The sequence below is a fragment of the Martes martes genome, assembly GCF_963455335.1.
Source record: "Martes martes genome assembly, chromosome: 4".
In the NCBI taxonomy this organism is placed as follows: Eukaryota; Metazoa; Chordata; class Mammalia; order Carnivora; family Mustelidae; genus Martes; species Martes martes.
The window spans coordinates 38,347,764-38,364,924 of NC_137891.1; the positions used below are offsets into that span (position 1 = coordinate 38,347,764).

Below are 17,161 nucleotides of genomic sequence, written 5' to 3' on the forward strand. Positions count from 1 at the left end.
AAGGTGGAGCCAAGGTTGAGATCCGAGGCTCTGAAAGGATGCTCACCAAGAGAAAACAGAGACCTCATTTTGTACTCAGTAGTGAAGGTTATTTAAGTCATGAACCAGGCTCAATCTTTCAAGCCCAGGCCTTCTCCCCAGGTGGAAGCCCCGACTCGGGGCCGCCCGGGCCCACCACGACGCTCCCATGAAGTTCCCGCCTGGCTGTTTCACAGCCCGGTCCACAGACCTGTGAGCTGGGCCTGGTCCAGCCACAAGGGTAGTAAGGTCCAGTCATACCTTCCCAAGGTGCAGGGGCTCAGAAGAGCCAGACCTCCCACCCCTGCAGCCTCAGCCCAAGTCACAAGTCAGAGCAGCCTTAGGGCTTTTAAGAAATACCGCTGCTTGGGCCCGACCCGAGATGGCTTTCTGGGGGGTCAGATGATTCTACGGAGCAGCCAGGAGTGAGAGTCATGGTTGTCCAAAGGACAGTACCTGTACCCCTGAGTTCTGGACAGGCCCTCCGTGGCAGGGATAGCTGTGTAACAGGGGGTGTGACTCTGAGGACCTCCAGGTGGTCTCTGTTATGTACTATTCCCTGCTGAGCAGCCCAGTCCTGACCAGTTAAGACCACCCAGCTGTCCATCCAGCTGTCACCTGTCCATCTCCCTTCCCACTGGCCCTCCCTAGGCCTGTAGCAGCCCAGCCAGCAATGCTGCAGCGAGTTCCCAGCAGAGTCGTTACATACAAACTTCTTCCTACCAGCAAAAGAGGAGGAACATTTGGGTTCACGCTAATGAAGCTCCATAAGGAACTGGCAACGTGCTCTTAACCTGAGAGGTACCACATGGATTCTTATATGAGCAATTACTGATGCTGTTTTTCTTTCTTTCTTTCTTTCTTTTTTTAAAGATTCTATTTATTTGTCAGAGAGAGAGAGAGAGAGCACACGCATGAGCAGGGAGAGCAGCAGGCGGAGGGAGAAGCAGGCTCCCCTCCGAACAGGGAGCCCAATGCGGGGCTTGAGCCCAGGACCCTGGGATCATGAACTGAGCCGAAGGCAGACGCTTAACCGACTTGAGCCACCCAGGCACCCCTGACCCTCTTTTTCTTAGAAGAAAGCTACTGGCACACATCTCAAGGTCTAGAAGGGTATGTACCAGAAAGATAACGTAGGTTACATGTGGGTACTGAAAACCCAGTGATTTTAACTGTTGTTGCTCTTGCTTACCAGCATATTCTAGGTTTTCTATGATGAATATTAATACAAAAATATTACTTGTGTGTAATATTTTTGAAAAGCTGAGCATCATCCTACAGAAGCAATCAATTCTGTCTTACACCACTCGGGTGGTGTGTAGCTGGTCTCCAGGTGCTGAGCTCACAACGCTGCTTTTTGGGACACTTCCTGACTTGGCAAACTCTGGAGGCTTCACCCCCATGACAAGAGGCCAGGGGCCACATCGTACTTTTTTGGTAGTTCTGCAGCACCGGTACAATCAAAATAAACACATTTATTCATTTTTTGCTGTGGACAGCAACACCCTTCCTGTGTTTTTTCACAAAAGAAATGGATTCTTCCCCGCATATGTGCGGATTTTGTCAGTGATTCTGCGAAGTATATTCCCCGAAATTCATGTTCTCTGGACAACAGGTATGCCAAAAGAAGAACAACGCGGGAGAGGGGGAGTTCTGTGAAAGACAGCTCGATTTCCTTCCTGGAATCTGCAGGGGCTTGGTGACACTTGAGCACTGTGAACCAGCGAGCGGACAAGGTGGACTGCAGCCCTCCCAAATCTGTTTGGCCATCACTTTCCAGGAGACAGCTCCAGGGACCAGCGCTCCCATGAACCGATTTTGGGAAACACGAGTCTACCCTTTCAGCACATAGTTCTTGGGCCTTCTGACACAAAGCAGAGTAAGCGTGCCCTCTCCTGTTATGAGGGCAGGGCGGCAGGCCCCAGGCGGGGTGCTGCGAAGAAAGAGGTTGGGGGACTCGCGGCACGCTCAGGCTTCTGTCATCCAGCGAGCTGAGCCACGGAGTGGCCTAGAGCCAAGAAAACCAACGAGGAATGGCCCAATAAACACTCACAACTGAACATCAGGTGACATTTGAATTTATTCTGTTTACAGACACCACTAAGTCACACTGGTGTTTTTCTTTCTTTTTTTTTTCTTTCTTTCTTTTTTTTTTTTTTGCAGTCTCATTTGGGTTGGACACAAATACATCCAGAGGCATGGTGAGAGGGAGACACATGGGACGGCTCAGTAGCCACTGGAACACCTGCTGTCTCTCCCCGCAGCCCGTCTCCCCCAGAGACATTTCTAACGACTGCTACTGCAAAACCCAATACATTTACACGCAATAACGCCTAACTGTACATTTAAATTAAAAAACAAACCCCACTCAGGCTCTGCTAGAAATGGGGGGCGGGATGACAAGGGTCTGAGGGTGTGAGACGCACAGGGTAACAAAACGTGAATGAGCACCCAGTTTCTCCGCAAGTGAAAAAAGCTATGACGGCACTCCTGTGTGGGACAGGACAAGACCTCTTTGACACCCTGCTCCGTTGTCAGGTGGACATCGTGACTGCATGAGTGTCTAAAAGAGGCCGTCCTTTTAATCATCACCTCTCAGAGAGGTAAGTACTGCATGGTACGGCCACGTTCCCCAAAGTGTGTCCCTAAAAACACTGGTCCTACAGAGTGCTCCTTGCAAAAGGAGCTTGGGAATCAAAAAGATTTAGAAAATACTGTAGGCTGTTATCTGCTTCCTGGAGAGGCACAGTGCATATTATCACATAGAAGGTTCTAGAAATCCCTTAAAAAGAAATGCTTAGCTTCATTTAACCCATAGTTTCCCAAATCAATGAAGTTAGAATCTTTTTTTTTTTAGATAACACACTTCATAGAACATATTTTGAGAAACCAGCCTCTGTGGCTTTGAAAAATTTTTTGCAGAAACAAAAAGCACAGAAGAACCAAGTAACTTCTAGGATCATGTATTTGTTGGCCAACAGCAAAGGGGACAATGGGTCCTAAAGACCAGAGCCCCATTCGGATTCCACCTCAACCCCTCTGCCATACACCGAGCCTGCCTGACAGGCAGCAATTTTCCACGGTTTCCTTCCGCACGGTGTCAAGTGTTAGGCACGCTGATTCCAGGACGGACTCGAACATGGTCTAGATGGGGGAACCCTATATCATGCACAGAGGCCAAGTGTTTATAGCCTTTCCCTCGCCTGTAACAATCACACCATTAAACAACCATTGTCGCTTATCTCGTGTCTAAGGGCTTTTCAAATACACTTGACAGTCCTTTGTTCCTAATAAAAAAGGAACAAGAAAACATACAGAGCATCTAATGATTTTCAGCAAGAATGACACAGACCAAGAAATCAATACAAAAGCTTTCGGCTATCCGTGCCCAATACTCTTCAAGTGTTACAGCAAGCACGAGGAAAGATGGAAGCAATCCAGGAGGTTACCATGACATTACCGGAATGATGTCAGTATCCCTTCATCTGCATAATGCCTCATCTTTATTCTCATTTCCAAGGAATTTCATGTGATATTTTGAAGCAGAGGACGGCAAAAACAAAACTCTACAATGGGGTGACTTGGCAAATAAGCAGGTAGCCCGTCTCTGCTGCGGGGTGTCCATGGGCGCTCACACCTCCACAGCAATTCTCGCAAACCGATACTGTGGGGAGGCGGGTGCCCTCAGCAACACGAGCCCCCTCTCGGCTGCTGGCTGGGTGGACAGCATATCCAGCAAGCCCGTCAAGCTAACAAACCCCAGGGCTTCTCCACTGCCGACGGCCATGGAGAAGTCTCCCTGCGTGACAAAGCCGAGGAGAACTCTGGAGCAGTGAGAAGTCACCCCCTGGAGGGGGCCTGACCACAGGCCCAGGGTCAGAGCTCGGTGCCCGGTTGCAGGGGGGCCCCCGGCCAGACCCTCAGGCTCAGTGGGTGCCTGTTTGTTCTGCCTCTTCTCCACTTTCTTCCTCTCTTTCTGCTTCCGGATCTCACTCTTGAAGGGGTCACTGTGCTTGGATTCCTGGGGCCCACAGTACAGCTGATCCCGACGGAGCCGGAGGAAGTCCTCCTCGGCGGGGACACAGATCATGGAGTGTGGCTCGGGGCTGCCCTTCCTCAGCAGGGCCAGGCTGACCCATACCAGTGCCCTGGGGAAGCGCTCCAGGAGGGGCAGGCAGGCCGCTCTGGTCGGTGCTGGCTGCCCATTGCCCGGAGCCCGCCGGGCTGCCCGCCTGTCCCCGGAGCTGGGCCCACACCAGATCGACAGCTGCTTCAGCCATTTTCTACTCCTACGTGAAGTGGGAGACACACGTTTGAGGAGATTTTGTTCGGGGAGAAAACATGCCGTCAGAAGACTGGGCACTGTCAGGAGTTAACTTGGTTTTTTTTATACTCTATGTGGGGAAGGATCAAAACAGTAATTTCTTCAAAAATTGAAAACAGACATTAATACATTTTTGTCATATTTTTCTTCTTATGGGTCTACCATTTGTAGATGAAGGCCTAAAGGTTTAAGAAGTTGATGATAGAGAAAAATGAGACAGAATCTAAGGCTGAGAGAGACAGCTCTGAAAGGAAGGAAGGACAGGAAATGAAGTTACTGGGCAGAAAAGTAGTGCGAGGCAAGAGGCATGAGCACAGAACAGAGCGTGACTGTGAAGCCCCATCGAGCAGGGAGCGGCAGGAACACACTTCGTACAGAGGCCTCTCTGACAGGACGATGTTACAACAAGGGGACATGGAATCACTCCTAAACTCTGGTCATTCCAAAGGAACCAGAAGAAACGAATTCGGGGATGTAAAGGGAAGAATGCTTACTCAGAGTTCACAGAGGGAACGTTCCTCGTTACCTCAGGACACCCTCTGGTGCAAGGGGACTGCTTTGTCAGCAAAGACTAAATGAAATAGGTCACAGAAAATAACTGCCTCGGTTTATGTCGGTGGGTGACAATACTTTAAAGAATCTGGGCACATTAGTATCGTGCCCCAAATCAGATGTGGCTCAGCTGTGTCCCTGAGCCCCCTGTGGGCTGGGTGACACAGGAGGACTGGCTTGCCCCCCACCCCCGCCCCCACCCAGAAAGTCCAGACGTTCCCTAGGGCTTTGCATAAAGGAACAATGAGAACCTTTACAGCCTATAGCCTGGTCAGGAGGAAAAGAGACCACGTAGACTGCATCCAGGGGGTCATGGGCACTTACCGCAGAACGCAGAGGAGACTGCCGGTGGCATCCTGGCCCACTACCCACTCGGTCCCCATCCGGGTTGGGCATTCTGTGTCCATGACTTCTCGGGGCTCATTGCAGCTGCTCGGAGATGTGCCCCCTTTGTCAGGCCGCAGATCCGTGTTTTCAGGTGTGGGAGTGCAAGGCAACTTGTCTCTCCTCGAGTCACTGTCCTCACCACTTGGAGAGGAGGCCACAGAGGATTCCTCTTGGGCCCAGACTCTTGACTCCCACTCCTGAGCTAACTGCTCCCAGGGACAGCAGAAAGGAGCCAGGGTGCCAAGCTTCACATAGTTGGGCCGTTTTGCAGGAGGGCGCCTAGTGAAAATCAAGGAGGAGAACCAATTTTTGAACAATTTAGGATCAGAACCACAAAAATAATTACGGCATTGCACTACATTTCTACTTGAAAAACAAACCTACGAAACAAAGTTTTCCAAGAAGTATGATAAAGATAACAACCAACTCTATTGGCCAAGCTTATTTGTTTCCTTTGGTTTTACCACGTGGCCACCTCACAACTCCAGGGGTCACCCTTCCTGAAAGACCACAAGTTCACGGTGTCCCTGGAGTCGTGCTGCAATGTCCCTGTGTGTGACAGTGTTCTAAGTTCCACGGGAACAGAAGGGGTGCTGGTGAGGTTTCTCCCCCACTCGACCTGTAGCTGGTGAAAAACGGCCCTGGGGTACTTGCCTCCCTTGGGGACACTGAGGAGGAAATGAATGACCCAGCCACCCTCCAAGATATCACGTCATTATCTGTTTTGTAATGCATCCTTCCCGAGACATTTTGTGGACCTATGTGCAGATATGTAGCCTTTTCTTTTTGTTTTGTTACCCATTTTACACAGGTGGTGATATCCCAGACTCAATACTTCTTGTTTAACTGTTTCCATTTCACAGCATACCTTGGAGATCATTTCATATGAGTACACAAAGAGATCCCTCATTCTTTTGCAAAGGGCTGCCTATCTTATTCCTGGATTATACCCTAGCTGATGAGATAGTCCCCCACTGCAGGGCATTTTGGTATTTTCAAATCTCTGCTTCTAGAAACAATGCTGCAACGAATGACCTTGAACATGTCACACAAGCACAAGTATATCCGCAGGATAAGTTCCCGAATGAACTGCTAAAGCAAAGACAATGAGCATTTGCAATTTTGAGAGAGATTTCCAAACTCACAGGGTGACAGCAATCAGCTTTTTTCAGCGATGTATGAAAGAAGAGCCTTTCAGCAATACCACAAGCTAATGAGAACCAGGACCCCGAAAGGCAGGGAGCAGCCGCACTGTTGGCCATTCTGGGCTGGAGGACTCTTAGGGAGTCCCAGACCCCATCCTTGGACTGACAGTGTCCTGTGGGACAGGCCCTGACACTCCTCCCCTCATATGCTTCTTACTTTGTGCCATGCCCCAGGACCCCAGGTAGACAATGAACCCGCAGACTTAATCAGGGGTTCAGTTTGAGCCTCTGCTCTGGAGTTTGAACCAAATGTGTTCTGGCCTCCCAAGACGGGGCAGCTGGTAAAAAACACTCCCATGGTACTTGCCTCCCCCGAAGACCTTTAAACGGAAACAAATGAGCTAGTAACAACAACAAAAAAAAAGGTGAAAAACACTTAAAAGTAAACACTTTATACTCATTAAACAAAAAGTTAAAACAATAAGATGTTACTTTTTCCACCTATCAGTTCTATTAGTATTAGAAGTTGGTGATATCCTATGTTATTGGGAGTGAGGGAAAACAGCCACGCTCCTAACTACAGGTGAAATCCTAAATTAATACAAATGGCAATTTATGGATAGTACAAAAAAAATCCGTGGGGTGTATATATATTTTTTTTAAACCAGAAATCTTATTGATGGGATTCAGCCTAAGGTGTGTGCTTTCTTTCCCTTTCAGCTCCTCTCCAGCGACCGCTGTTTCTTTCTTACATGCCATGAGCCTGGGGGGCAGGGGGTCAGATGATCCCCTGATGCCCCCAGACCACTTGTCTTCTCCTTCCTCCTCTAAGATCCCAGCTCCCCTGAAGCACACGCCCTCAGACAGACCATGGGCTCTCCCTCCTCAGCCAGGTCCTCCTCCAGCCGCCCCCATCCCCCAACCACCCCACCCCCACCCCCCACCCCACCCCCCACCGCCGCCATCTCAACCCTGGTCACTCAGCGGTTTCGGCACCTACCAAGATCAGCTCTAACGCCCTGGGCTACCAGAAACTTCATGTCCTCATTTCCCATCTTTTACTTCACCTCAAACACCTACTCTCCTAGTGGCACTTAGTTTTTGGTCACTGCTATCACCTGCTCCCCCTTAAAATCTCAATTTCAAGTGTCTACCCTCAGAGCAATACCTCCCATTCCAGCCCATTTGCCCCTCCCCCACCACAACGCCTCAAGCGCTGGAACTTACTATTCCTCCACCATCTCCTCATAGCTCACCACCTTTCTTGCATGTCTTTTCTTTTTGTTTTTTAAAGATTTTATTTATTTATTTGACAGAGAGAGAGAGAGAAAGAGCGCACAAGCAGGGGGAGCAGCAGAGGGAGAGGGAGAAGCAGGCTCCCCTCTGAGCAGGGAGCTGGACGTGGGGCTCGATCCCAGGACCCTGAGATCATGACCTGAGCTGAAGGCAGGGGCCTAACCAGCTGAGCCACCCAGGCACCTTCACACGTCTCTTCTTAAGCTTAAACTCTCCGGTTCATAGGAGAGTCATACCCTCAACTCCCTCGACCTTGTAAAGCCCATCCTGGTTACATCCAACCCTCTAACTACCCCCACACCAGCCCCGATCAACAGAACAGGGTTGGGGAAGAACACCCAGCAGCCCTGAATGGTCCTGCTGTAAACAAGTGCACTCCCTGACATTTCTCCAGTCAATTCTATCTACTGCTCATCCAGAAAACGGTCTCTATAGCTTCCTCTCTCCTTGAATCTCCAATAGCCTCTCTCCCCTTCTTAGTCCTAACTGATAACCGCACCTCTCTTTTCACTGAGAAGCCCGTCATGATCAGGAAGAGTTCTACCTATCTCTGGGCCAGAGTCTACCCTACCTAAATCTGCATTTGTATCTCAGAGTCAGCCTTCCAGTCGACTGAAATGAGCGATCTGAGCCTCTCAGATCGCTTTGCTCTTGTCATGTCAGCTTCCCTCCCTCTGCTGGGGCCCTCCCCCACCAGCCTAGAAACATGTGCTTCCATCAAGAACATAAGCTCCATGAGGAAAGGCACCAGTGCCTAGAAGGCATTTGACACATGGTAGGCTCTAAATAAATGTATTAAATGAATGAATAAGTCAGACAAACAGGTAAAGATGCATATGGAAAGCAGTTCACAGAAGCGCACAGCAAAAAATCAGAAATAAACTAAAGAGCCGCTGACAAATTACAGTTCAATATATGGGAGCCCTGGATGTAACTGCTGAGTTCTATTTTGAGCAAGGTTGGCAGATGATGACTCACATGCCAAGCCTGGCCCACTGTCTGCTTTTCTATGACCCAGGAGCTAAAAATGGCTCTTATGTTTTTCAATGGTTAAAAAACAAAAAACAAAAAACAAAAAATGACTATTTTATGACACATGAAATTATATGAGATTCAAACTTGTATGTCCATAAACAGAATGAGGCTGGCCCACAGCCATGCCCATTCCTTTATGTATCATCCGTGGTCGTCCTTGTGCCACAAGGCAGAGCTGAGCTGAGGGGCTGCCATGGAAACCAAAGGGCCTGCAAAGCCGAAAGTATTTATCACCCGGCCTTTTACAAAAAAAGTTTGCCGACACTTGGTTTAGAGTCACATTTATTGATACAGGAAAACTATCCATAATAGATTGCTAAATAAAAAGTACAGGTTTTGAAATAGTATATATAATATAATCCCATTTCGAGAAAATTTGTACCTAAGAAAAATCTGCATGGGTAAAGAAATCTAAAGGGTGAGAAGTAAGTACTATTGTCAAATAGTACTCAACAAACACACAGAAGACTCTGTTACGTATTCTGGGAGGCACGAAATACATGATCACTGCCTTCAAAAGAGCCCATAAGCAGCAATCCAGGAAAGCACCCCTGTCTTTCCACTCATTCATTCACCTGTCACTTGACAAAGTCTGAACACTGAGTACTGCCTGCCTCTGTGGTTGGATGGTGAACAGGAAAGCACAATCATGGAGCTCATGGTCAAGAAACTACGCCATCCCGCTAACGCTCCATTCATCAGTCAACAAAAATAGTTACTAAGGACACCACGCACCAGGCACTGGCTGGATGCCACTGACGCCACAACAAACAAGGGAGTCTCTGTGCTCCCGGAAGCCTGCAATGGAGGTGAGATTCAGGCTCTGAAAGGTGGCATGCACTTCACAGTGTAAGAGATGCAAACCCCTTTGCTGGCCAGTCCCCCAGGGAGAGAAAAGAAAGGAAAAAAATAAGGCTAGCTGGATAGATACCGACATGTAAAAATAGTTACTTATCTCTCTGGATGGAAGGAATACACCTGTTTACAAAGCACTTTTACACATTCCCATAGTTTCATTAAAATCTCATAAATACATATTACCTCTATAACTGGTTGTTAAAAAACACAAATGCTATTTTGAGGGGACGGGCATCTGAAATTCAGGCCCCCAGTTTAGGCAACATCAATGTAAGCAAATGACCTTGGGAAGGGTCTGTAACCTGGACAGGCCTACAAGAGCCATGTATAAGACGATCTCCTAATTTCGCTACGTCTTGGTTATGTGAACTCAAGGAAAAGTCTATGAACGCTCCACGTTATGTAAGAGTTACTGAAGCCATTCCGAGCATCGCTGGCCAACACTGACAAGGCCCTTCTCTTCCTTGCAAGATGTTAGGAAACTGGAGAAGCTGGTTTCTTACCTTTTGTACTTTTCGAGGAGGTTCTTGGCTTGCTCCTCGGCAAACACAACCCCCGCGGGGCAGTCTGGGAAATCTCCGGGGATGTCTGGTGACCTTTTGTACTGCGAATGCATCGCGGACTCTTTTAACCCACCAACTCTTGCCCCTCGATAGATCTAACAGAAATGTCAAAAATACCCTATTAACACACCAACCTAGAGTAAAATTAGTGCTTAATGTTTGTATGGAGAAAATGCGAAACCACCTAAATGCCCATCAAAAAGAGAATGGGTAAGTGTGGAATAATCCTACAAAGGGTTATACACGAGCAAAAATGATGGAACAGCTTCATCAATCAACACAGAAAAAATCTCAATGTTGAGTGAATATAGTAAGTTGCAAAAACATAAATGTGGTGAGGTATATAAAGTTTAAAAACATGTCAAATATAGTTATTTTATGTGGGAATACAGAGCATACTTAAGAAACCTATAAAAATAGGCAAGGTAGTGACAAACACTGAAAACAGGAATAGTGATTCCTTTAGCAAAAGGATGGGAAATGGAGCTGAAGAGAGTGCTTCCAATAATTCTGTAATGTTTCATTTCTTTTTTTTTTTTTTAAAGATTTTATTTATTTGTCAGAGAGAGAGAGAACACAAGCAGGGAGAGCAGCAGGCAGAGGGGAAGCAAGCTCCTCACTGGGCAAGGAGCACGATGTAGGACTTGATCCCGGGACATGGGGATCATGACCTGAGCAAAAGGCAGGCACTTAATAGACGGAGCCACCCAGGTGTCCCTGTAATGTTTTCTTAAGCTGCATGATGGGTGAAGGGTCCATATGTATTATTTCAGTATCTATACTTTTTTGTATGCTTAAAACAGATCATAGTTTAAAAATTAGAAGTGTTTTAAAATATTCCCCTTTTTATTATTATTATGATGATGATGATTTTATTTATTTGACAGAGTGAGAGAGAGTAAGAGAGTACAAGCAGGGGAAGTGGCAGGCAGAGGAAGAGGGAGAAGCAGGCTTCCTGCCAAGCAGGGGGCCCGATGCAAGGCTGGATCCCAGGACCCTGAGATCATGACCTGAGCCAAAGGCAGCCGCTTAACCAACTAAGCCACCCAGACACCCCTACTATTATTTTTTATTAAGTAAGCTCTACACTCACTGTGAAGCTTGAACTCATGACCCTGAGATCAAGAGTTGCATGCCCTACCAACTGAGCCAGTCAGGAGCCCAAGAAATGAATCTTAAATGATTAACCGAATGTCTCTTGTACCAAGCATAATTGCTAAAATTAATTACCTATGTGATTCTAACAGTCTTATCTATTATACCCTCTGGTTCAAAGTAATATTTAAACTATCAAGAAAAAGGATGCCTGGGTGGCTCAGTCGTTAAGCATCTGCCTTCAGCTCAGATCATGATTCCAAGGTCCTGGGATCGACCCACATTGGGCTCCCTGCTCAGTGGGGAGCCTGCTTCTCCCTCTGCCCCTCCCCCTGCTAGTACATGCACGCTCTGTCTCTCTCTCTCAGACAAATAAATAAATAGAATCTTTAAAAAATAATAATAATAAATAAACTATTGAGAAGAAAAAAAACCACACTGGATTTTAATAAAGTTTTTAGCTGCAGCTAGTAGGAATACATGGTCAGCACTTAAAACTAAAAAAGGTATTCTATACAACTATAAAAATTAGAAAATTATAAAAACTGCTTTTAAACTGTAACAAATTCTTTTGAGTAAAAAAAAAACACCACATACATAAAACAAGACAAAAAGCCATCTCAGGGACGCCTGGGTGGCTCAGTCAGTTAAGCGTCTGCCTTTGGCTCAGGTCATGATCCCAGGCTCTTGGGATTAAGTCCCACGTCAGGCTCCCTGCCTAGTTTGTTACCACTACTATTCAAAAATCAGGACACTTTTGGGGCGCCTGGGTGGCTCAGTGGGTTAAAGCCTCTGCCTTCGGCTCAGGTCATGATCTCAGGGTCCTGGGATGGAGCCCCGCATCGGGCTCTCTGCTCAGCGGGAAGCCTGCTTCCCCCGCTCTCTCTCTGCCTGCCTCTCTGCCTACCTTGTGATCTCTGTCCGTCAAATAAAAATCAGGACACTTTCAAAATCTCAGAAATTCACACTACGTCAGCCCAACTCTTATTAATGACAACCCAGCTCTGGGGACATTATGAAGTACCTTGGATCAGAATTATAGCTCCAAGGGTAGAAAAACAGCCCTCGATTTCTAAGTGGGGCATGCAGTATGGAACACTTTCAGCATGTGGAATGGACTAGGAATGTATTTTACACTCTACAGTGGGAACAGAAAAAGAACTTACAAATGGAATCCAGAAAGCCATGCCCCAGCCTTTTGGGAGCAGGATGTCCCAGCCACTTCCCCAGCCTCGTCGGTCATCACCGGTCACCTTCCCTGGCTGCTGAATCAAAAGTATAGGTATCTTGGATTCCTGGGGACCTAGAACAAGCTGTGACCCAGGCACCAGCAATTCACTTCTTCTCCGGTTTAAATCCTAAAGCGGAAGAAAATCATTCAAGACAAACAACACTAATTTTCTGGGAGATTCTACTGGCTCTCCTGATGAGCAGCTTTAGAAAGTTAAACGCTCTTTCAAAAAACAAGGGAAAAAAATGTTCTCAGTAAATAAATGGAAGCCATTTGAAATACATGGTATTCCTCCTGCAATGATTTTCCTCTATACAAGTGTTTTGGTAGAAAATGCCAAATTATCTTAAATTTGAGCTACACTATACCAGATGATTCAAAGTTATATAATAACCCACATCCATTCTGCTAATCTCTTATGTCAAGATTAGTTTTGTATTTGGATGTTCAGTCCTTACATTTACTTTGGTTAAGGTTCGTTGTCAGGAGGTTTAAAAAAAAAAAAAAAGGTACAAACAATAACTTCTCAAGGAGGGGCGAGTGGGCAAACACTCTGGGGCTCTTGAGAAATTTTCTCACCAGGTCTTAAAGACTTAAAAGTGAAGATGCTATAAAGTATTTGTTACGTGGACTGTAGGGAGTGGTGCACAACAGCCCCTCAGACTTGTCTTGCCAGCTGTAAAAAGAGATGAACGGGCAGGAGAGAGGCCTAGCAACCACAGGAGAGACTACACAAGAGACCACCGCCACGCGGCCAAGTCTGCCTCCTACCTCACGGATACTCCTCGATCATGACCAAGTCCTGAGTATCCTTCTCACCTCTGGGCTGAGTTTCTACTACCATCTCTACATGGTATTGATTCTAAAATATCCATCTCCTACCCTCCACTTTTCCTCCTGGGATCAAAAGATGTGTGCTGGGCATGTACTCTGACAGCAAAGTCCGGAGGACCTTCCAACTCAAGTTTATCCAGGACTGAATTCATCTTCCCTACTGTATCTGCTCTCCTCCTGCGTTCCCCACCTAAGATGGGGACTCACTCATTCATCCACTCACATATTTGCTCTTCATTCACTCATCCATTCGAATGTTTACTGAGTACATCTTATGTGACAAACACTCTTCTAGAACTTGGGAATACAGCAGAGATAAATCAGGCTCTGGGTCTCTTTTACCTGAAGTACTGAATCCAAGCTAGACTCTTAGGAGCTAATTTACATGTCTCCTCCTTTCCTACTTCCCGCCATCCAATCAATGACCATGTTTTGTCTTCAACCCCAGCCCCTCCACTCCACCCACACGGTCTCGATTCAGGCCCCCCTCATGTCCTCAATTAAGGACTATTTGCAGGGTCTCTTTTTAAGGCCATCTAACCACAAGCCCTCTCTTCAGCTCCTCTGCCCGAACCCCCATTCCTAGTCTAATCTACCTTCCACAGTGTTACCAGGGTGAAATCTGATCACGTCATGGCCCAGCTTCAAACCATCAGTGACGCCCTATGTCCTTTGCCCAAATCCTTTAAATACTTCAAGGTCTCTTATGCTCTGAACCCTATTTATTTCTTCATCTCCTGCCCCACCCTCAACTCCAAGCTACTGACCCACTTAGAGATTCCTGAACACATCATCCTGGGCCCTTGTTCATGCTGGTCTCACTTCCAGCAGCCTTGGTTCCTGGCTCCCAAAAAGTCTGATTTAATTCTGTCCACCCACCTAAGGGTCAGGTCAAACACCAGCTCCCCCATCTAGGAAGCTTTTCCCAACTTCCCTAGTCTGGGCTTAGTACTCCTTCTTTGGGCTTCCTTTGACCCTGTACTTCCTCAAACATACCCTAGCCATCTAGCCCATAAATCTACTATGATCCCTGATCTGGTAAGAGCTCAATCACTGTGAGATTAAAGATAGAACATTTAAGGGAAAAAGAAAATAAAAGAAAAACATATATTTAAATCGTGGAGTTATCATTTTAAGAAAAAGTCTTCGTAATAAATTTTTCTTAAGATTATTCTCTAAGAACAGAAAAAAATCATAAGTAAGGCATCAACAAATTGAAAATAAAAGGGAGTCTATGGGATTCTCTAAAGGATGAAATAACCTTTACAGCATCTACAGTGAGGAATTTCAACCTGTCTTCAGGACTTGACCAACAATCCTTACACCATTAGTTACCTGATCCGAGATTTTATTCTCTGTGACATTCTTACAGATAGCTTGGTTCCAAATAAAGCTATGCGCACAGTCCACAGGCACACCCTCCAGATGCAGCTGTCTAACTTTCTCATTATCTAAGAGGGAAAAGAAAGAGCCTTCAAACTACATCCTTTAGATCAACGAAGTCAAGCTCTAAACATTGCTGGTTGACCTTCTGTTACAAGAAAATATTTTGTAGGTGCTCATTTCTCTAGAAGAATTTACTTGACTAGAAATTAAGCCACTCCTATAGTAGGTTTCATAAAAGAGCAAAGGCTCCTAAACTTATTTTTTTGACATGTACTTTTAATGTATAAGATATAAAGATCACATTCAGCTAAATAACTGCCTAATCCCACATTTAAGATAACCAAATTCTAGGAAGCCCTGCACGGGTGAACAATTTCTTTATAACACGCTAGGATAGTACAAGCCATATTTTAACTGTTCATTTAAGGGCTCTTTATATCATTCCTGGCCCGACAGCTGTGAGCCAATAGATACCAGCTTTTTCTTCTGCTCTATTATTTCAAGTCTCTTATAATCCTTTTTCATTGAACTGAATATTTATTCCTTCTGTAAAACGTGTTTTTCTCATTCCTTTAAAATGAACCTATTTGGGGCGCCTGGGTGGCTCAGTGGTTTAAGCCGCTGCCTTCGGCTCGGGTCATGATCTCGGGGTCCTGGGATCGAGTCCCGCATCGGGCTCTCTGCTCGGCAGGAGCCTGCTTCCCTCTCTCATTCTCTCTGCCTGCCTCTCTGCCTACTTGTGATCGCTCTCTCTCTGTCAAATAAATAAAATCTTTAAAAAAAAAAAATAAAAAATAAAAAATAAAAAAAAAATAAAATGAACCTATTTTCTGTGAAATGTATTGTTTCATCCCTTTAAAGAAACTGCACCATGCCAAAAAGTACTCTAGTGGGAAAAAAGGAGAAATTTTTTCAATTATAAACACATATACTGGTAGAAGAGATTTCCCACATGAAGTCATTGAAACACCAGAGGGTAAAAAATCTTCCAACTCTCTTTTGTTGGACTGAAAAATTAAAAGAAAGATAAAAAGAAAGTCAGACAACTCATGAGTTTTGGCTAACGTCTAAACTACCTACACAGAAAGGTCACACTCAAAGGCACATACCTGCATGGGTCTGATGGCTGGAAAAAAATAAGGTGGAATCGACTGGCCCACAATGTGACAGATTTCAGGGCAGAGCAAAGATAGAGAATATTACATCGATGTAAAAGATCTGAGATCAGAGCTCCTTAAAGCAGAAACTGCTTCTAGTCCTCTGCTGCTCCTCGTGGAAGATAATAACCAACAGCATCTTGAGTACCAGTGCTGTGTATGTGAAAGTTCCCACGGCCTGTCTAGGAGCAAACGGGCTCCGTTTCAAACAGCCTCTGTCCACCCAGAACCGCTTCCCTGTGGAGAGCTGCCAACGAAGTGAGTGACAGAACTGGGACTCTACAAAAAGACAGGGCTGATCCTGAGGCTTGCAAAGGCACAAGAAAGACGCCCGCAACTCCAAATATTCTAAAAAATAATAATAAATAAATAGATGAAACAAAGTAGGTAGGACATCCAGACAATGGAATATCAGTCAGTGTTAAAAAGAAATGAGCTACTGAGCCACGAAGAGACATGGAGGAACCTGAAATGCTTACTACAAAGTGAAAGAAGATATCTGAAAAGGCTACATACTGTATGATTCCAATGCAATGATATTCGAGAAAACACAACTATGAAGACAGTGAAAAGATCAAGGGCTGGGAGAGAGAGAGAGAGAGAGAGAGAGTAGGCAGAGCACAGATTTTTAGAGCAGTCAACCTATTTCATGATACTACGATAATGGATTCATGCTGTTACAAATTTGTCAAATCCCACAGAATATAAAACACCAAGAGCGCACCCTGATGGAAACCGTGGACTTTGGGCGACAATCATGTGTCAGTGCAGGTTCATGGAGGCTGTGTGTATGTGAGGGCAGGGGAATACAGGAACTTTCTATTCCTCCCATTCAACTTTGCTGTGAACCTAAAACTGTTCTAAAATATAAAATCTATTTTAAAACAAAACAGAGTATGCCTGAAGGCAAAGGGAAAGACCCTTTTACGTCAAGAGTCTAGTACCGAGGGAAAAAGAATATTACCAGCTGAGCCAGCATGTACCTAAGTGGGCTTAGAATGACAATTGATTCTGAATGGAATTCTAAATCCTTGGCCCAAGACCCAAATAAAGAATACTTTCTTTCATACCAGGCAAAAGCCTTCTAATTCACTGCATAACTATAGAATAACTTAAAGGTTGAAGGAAATAGTTTTTCTTTCTTAAATGTATTTGAAGATGACCAAATTTTAAATTAAAACTTTCTTTTTCCTTAGGGAAGCAAAGGAAATTAAAGTTTGCCTCGTTTGGGAATCAAATAAACCAAAGTTAGTCTTCAAATTCACTCTATTCTAAATTAA

The 17,161-nt window shown here is 45.6% G+C and overlaps 1 protein-coding gene across 1 annotated transcript in view; it reads right to left on the bottom strand.

Moving 5' to 3' along the window:
• Positions 1-2,081: 2,081 nt before the first annotated feature.
• The window catches only part of POP1 (POP1 homolog, ribonuclease P/MRP subunit), a 32,337-nt gene continuing 17,257 nt past the window's right edge, over positions 2,082-17,161 (bottom strand). Inside the window, exons 11-15 of the mRNA XM_080802536.1 lie at positions 14,674-14,789; positions 12,440-12,631; positions 10,119-10,273; positions 5,219-5,560; positions 2,082-4,307 (exon numbers count right to left, since the gene is read on the bottom strand). Coding sequence (XP_080658662.1) covers positions 3,650-4,307; positions 5,219-5,560; positions 10,119-10,273; positions 12,440-12,631; positions 14,674-14,789 — 1,463 coding nt within the window. The 3' untranslated portion in view covers positions 2,082-3,649. The remainder of the gene's footprint in view (positions 4,308-5,218; positions 5,561-10,118; positions 10,274-12,439; positions 12,632-14,673; positions 14,790-17,161) is intronic.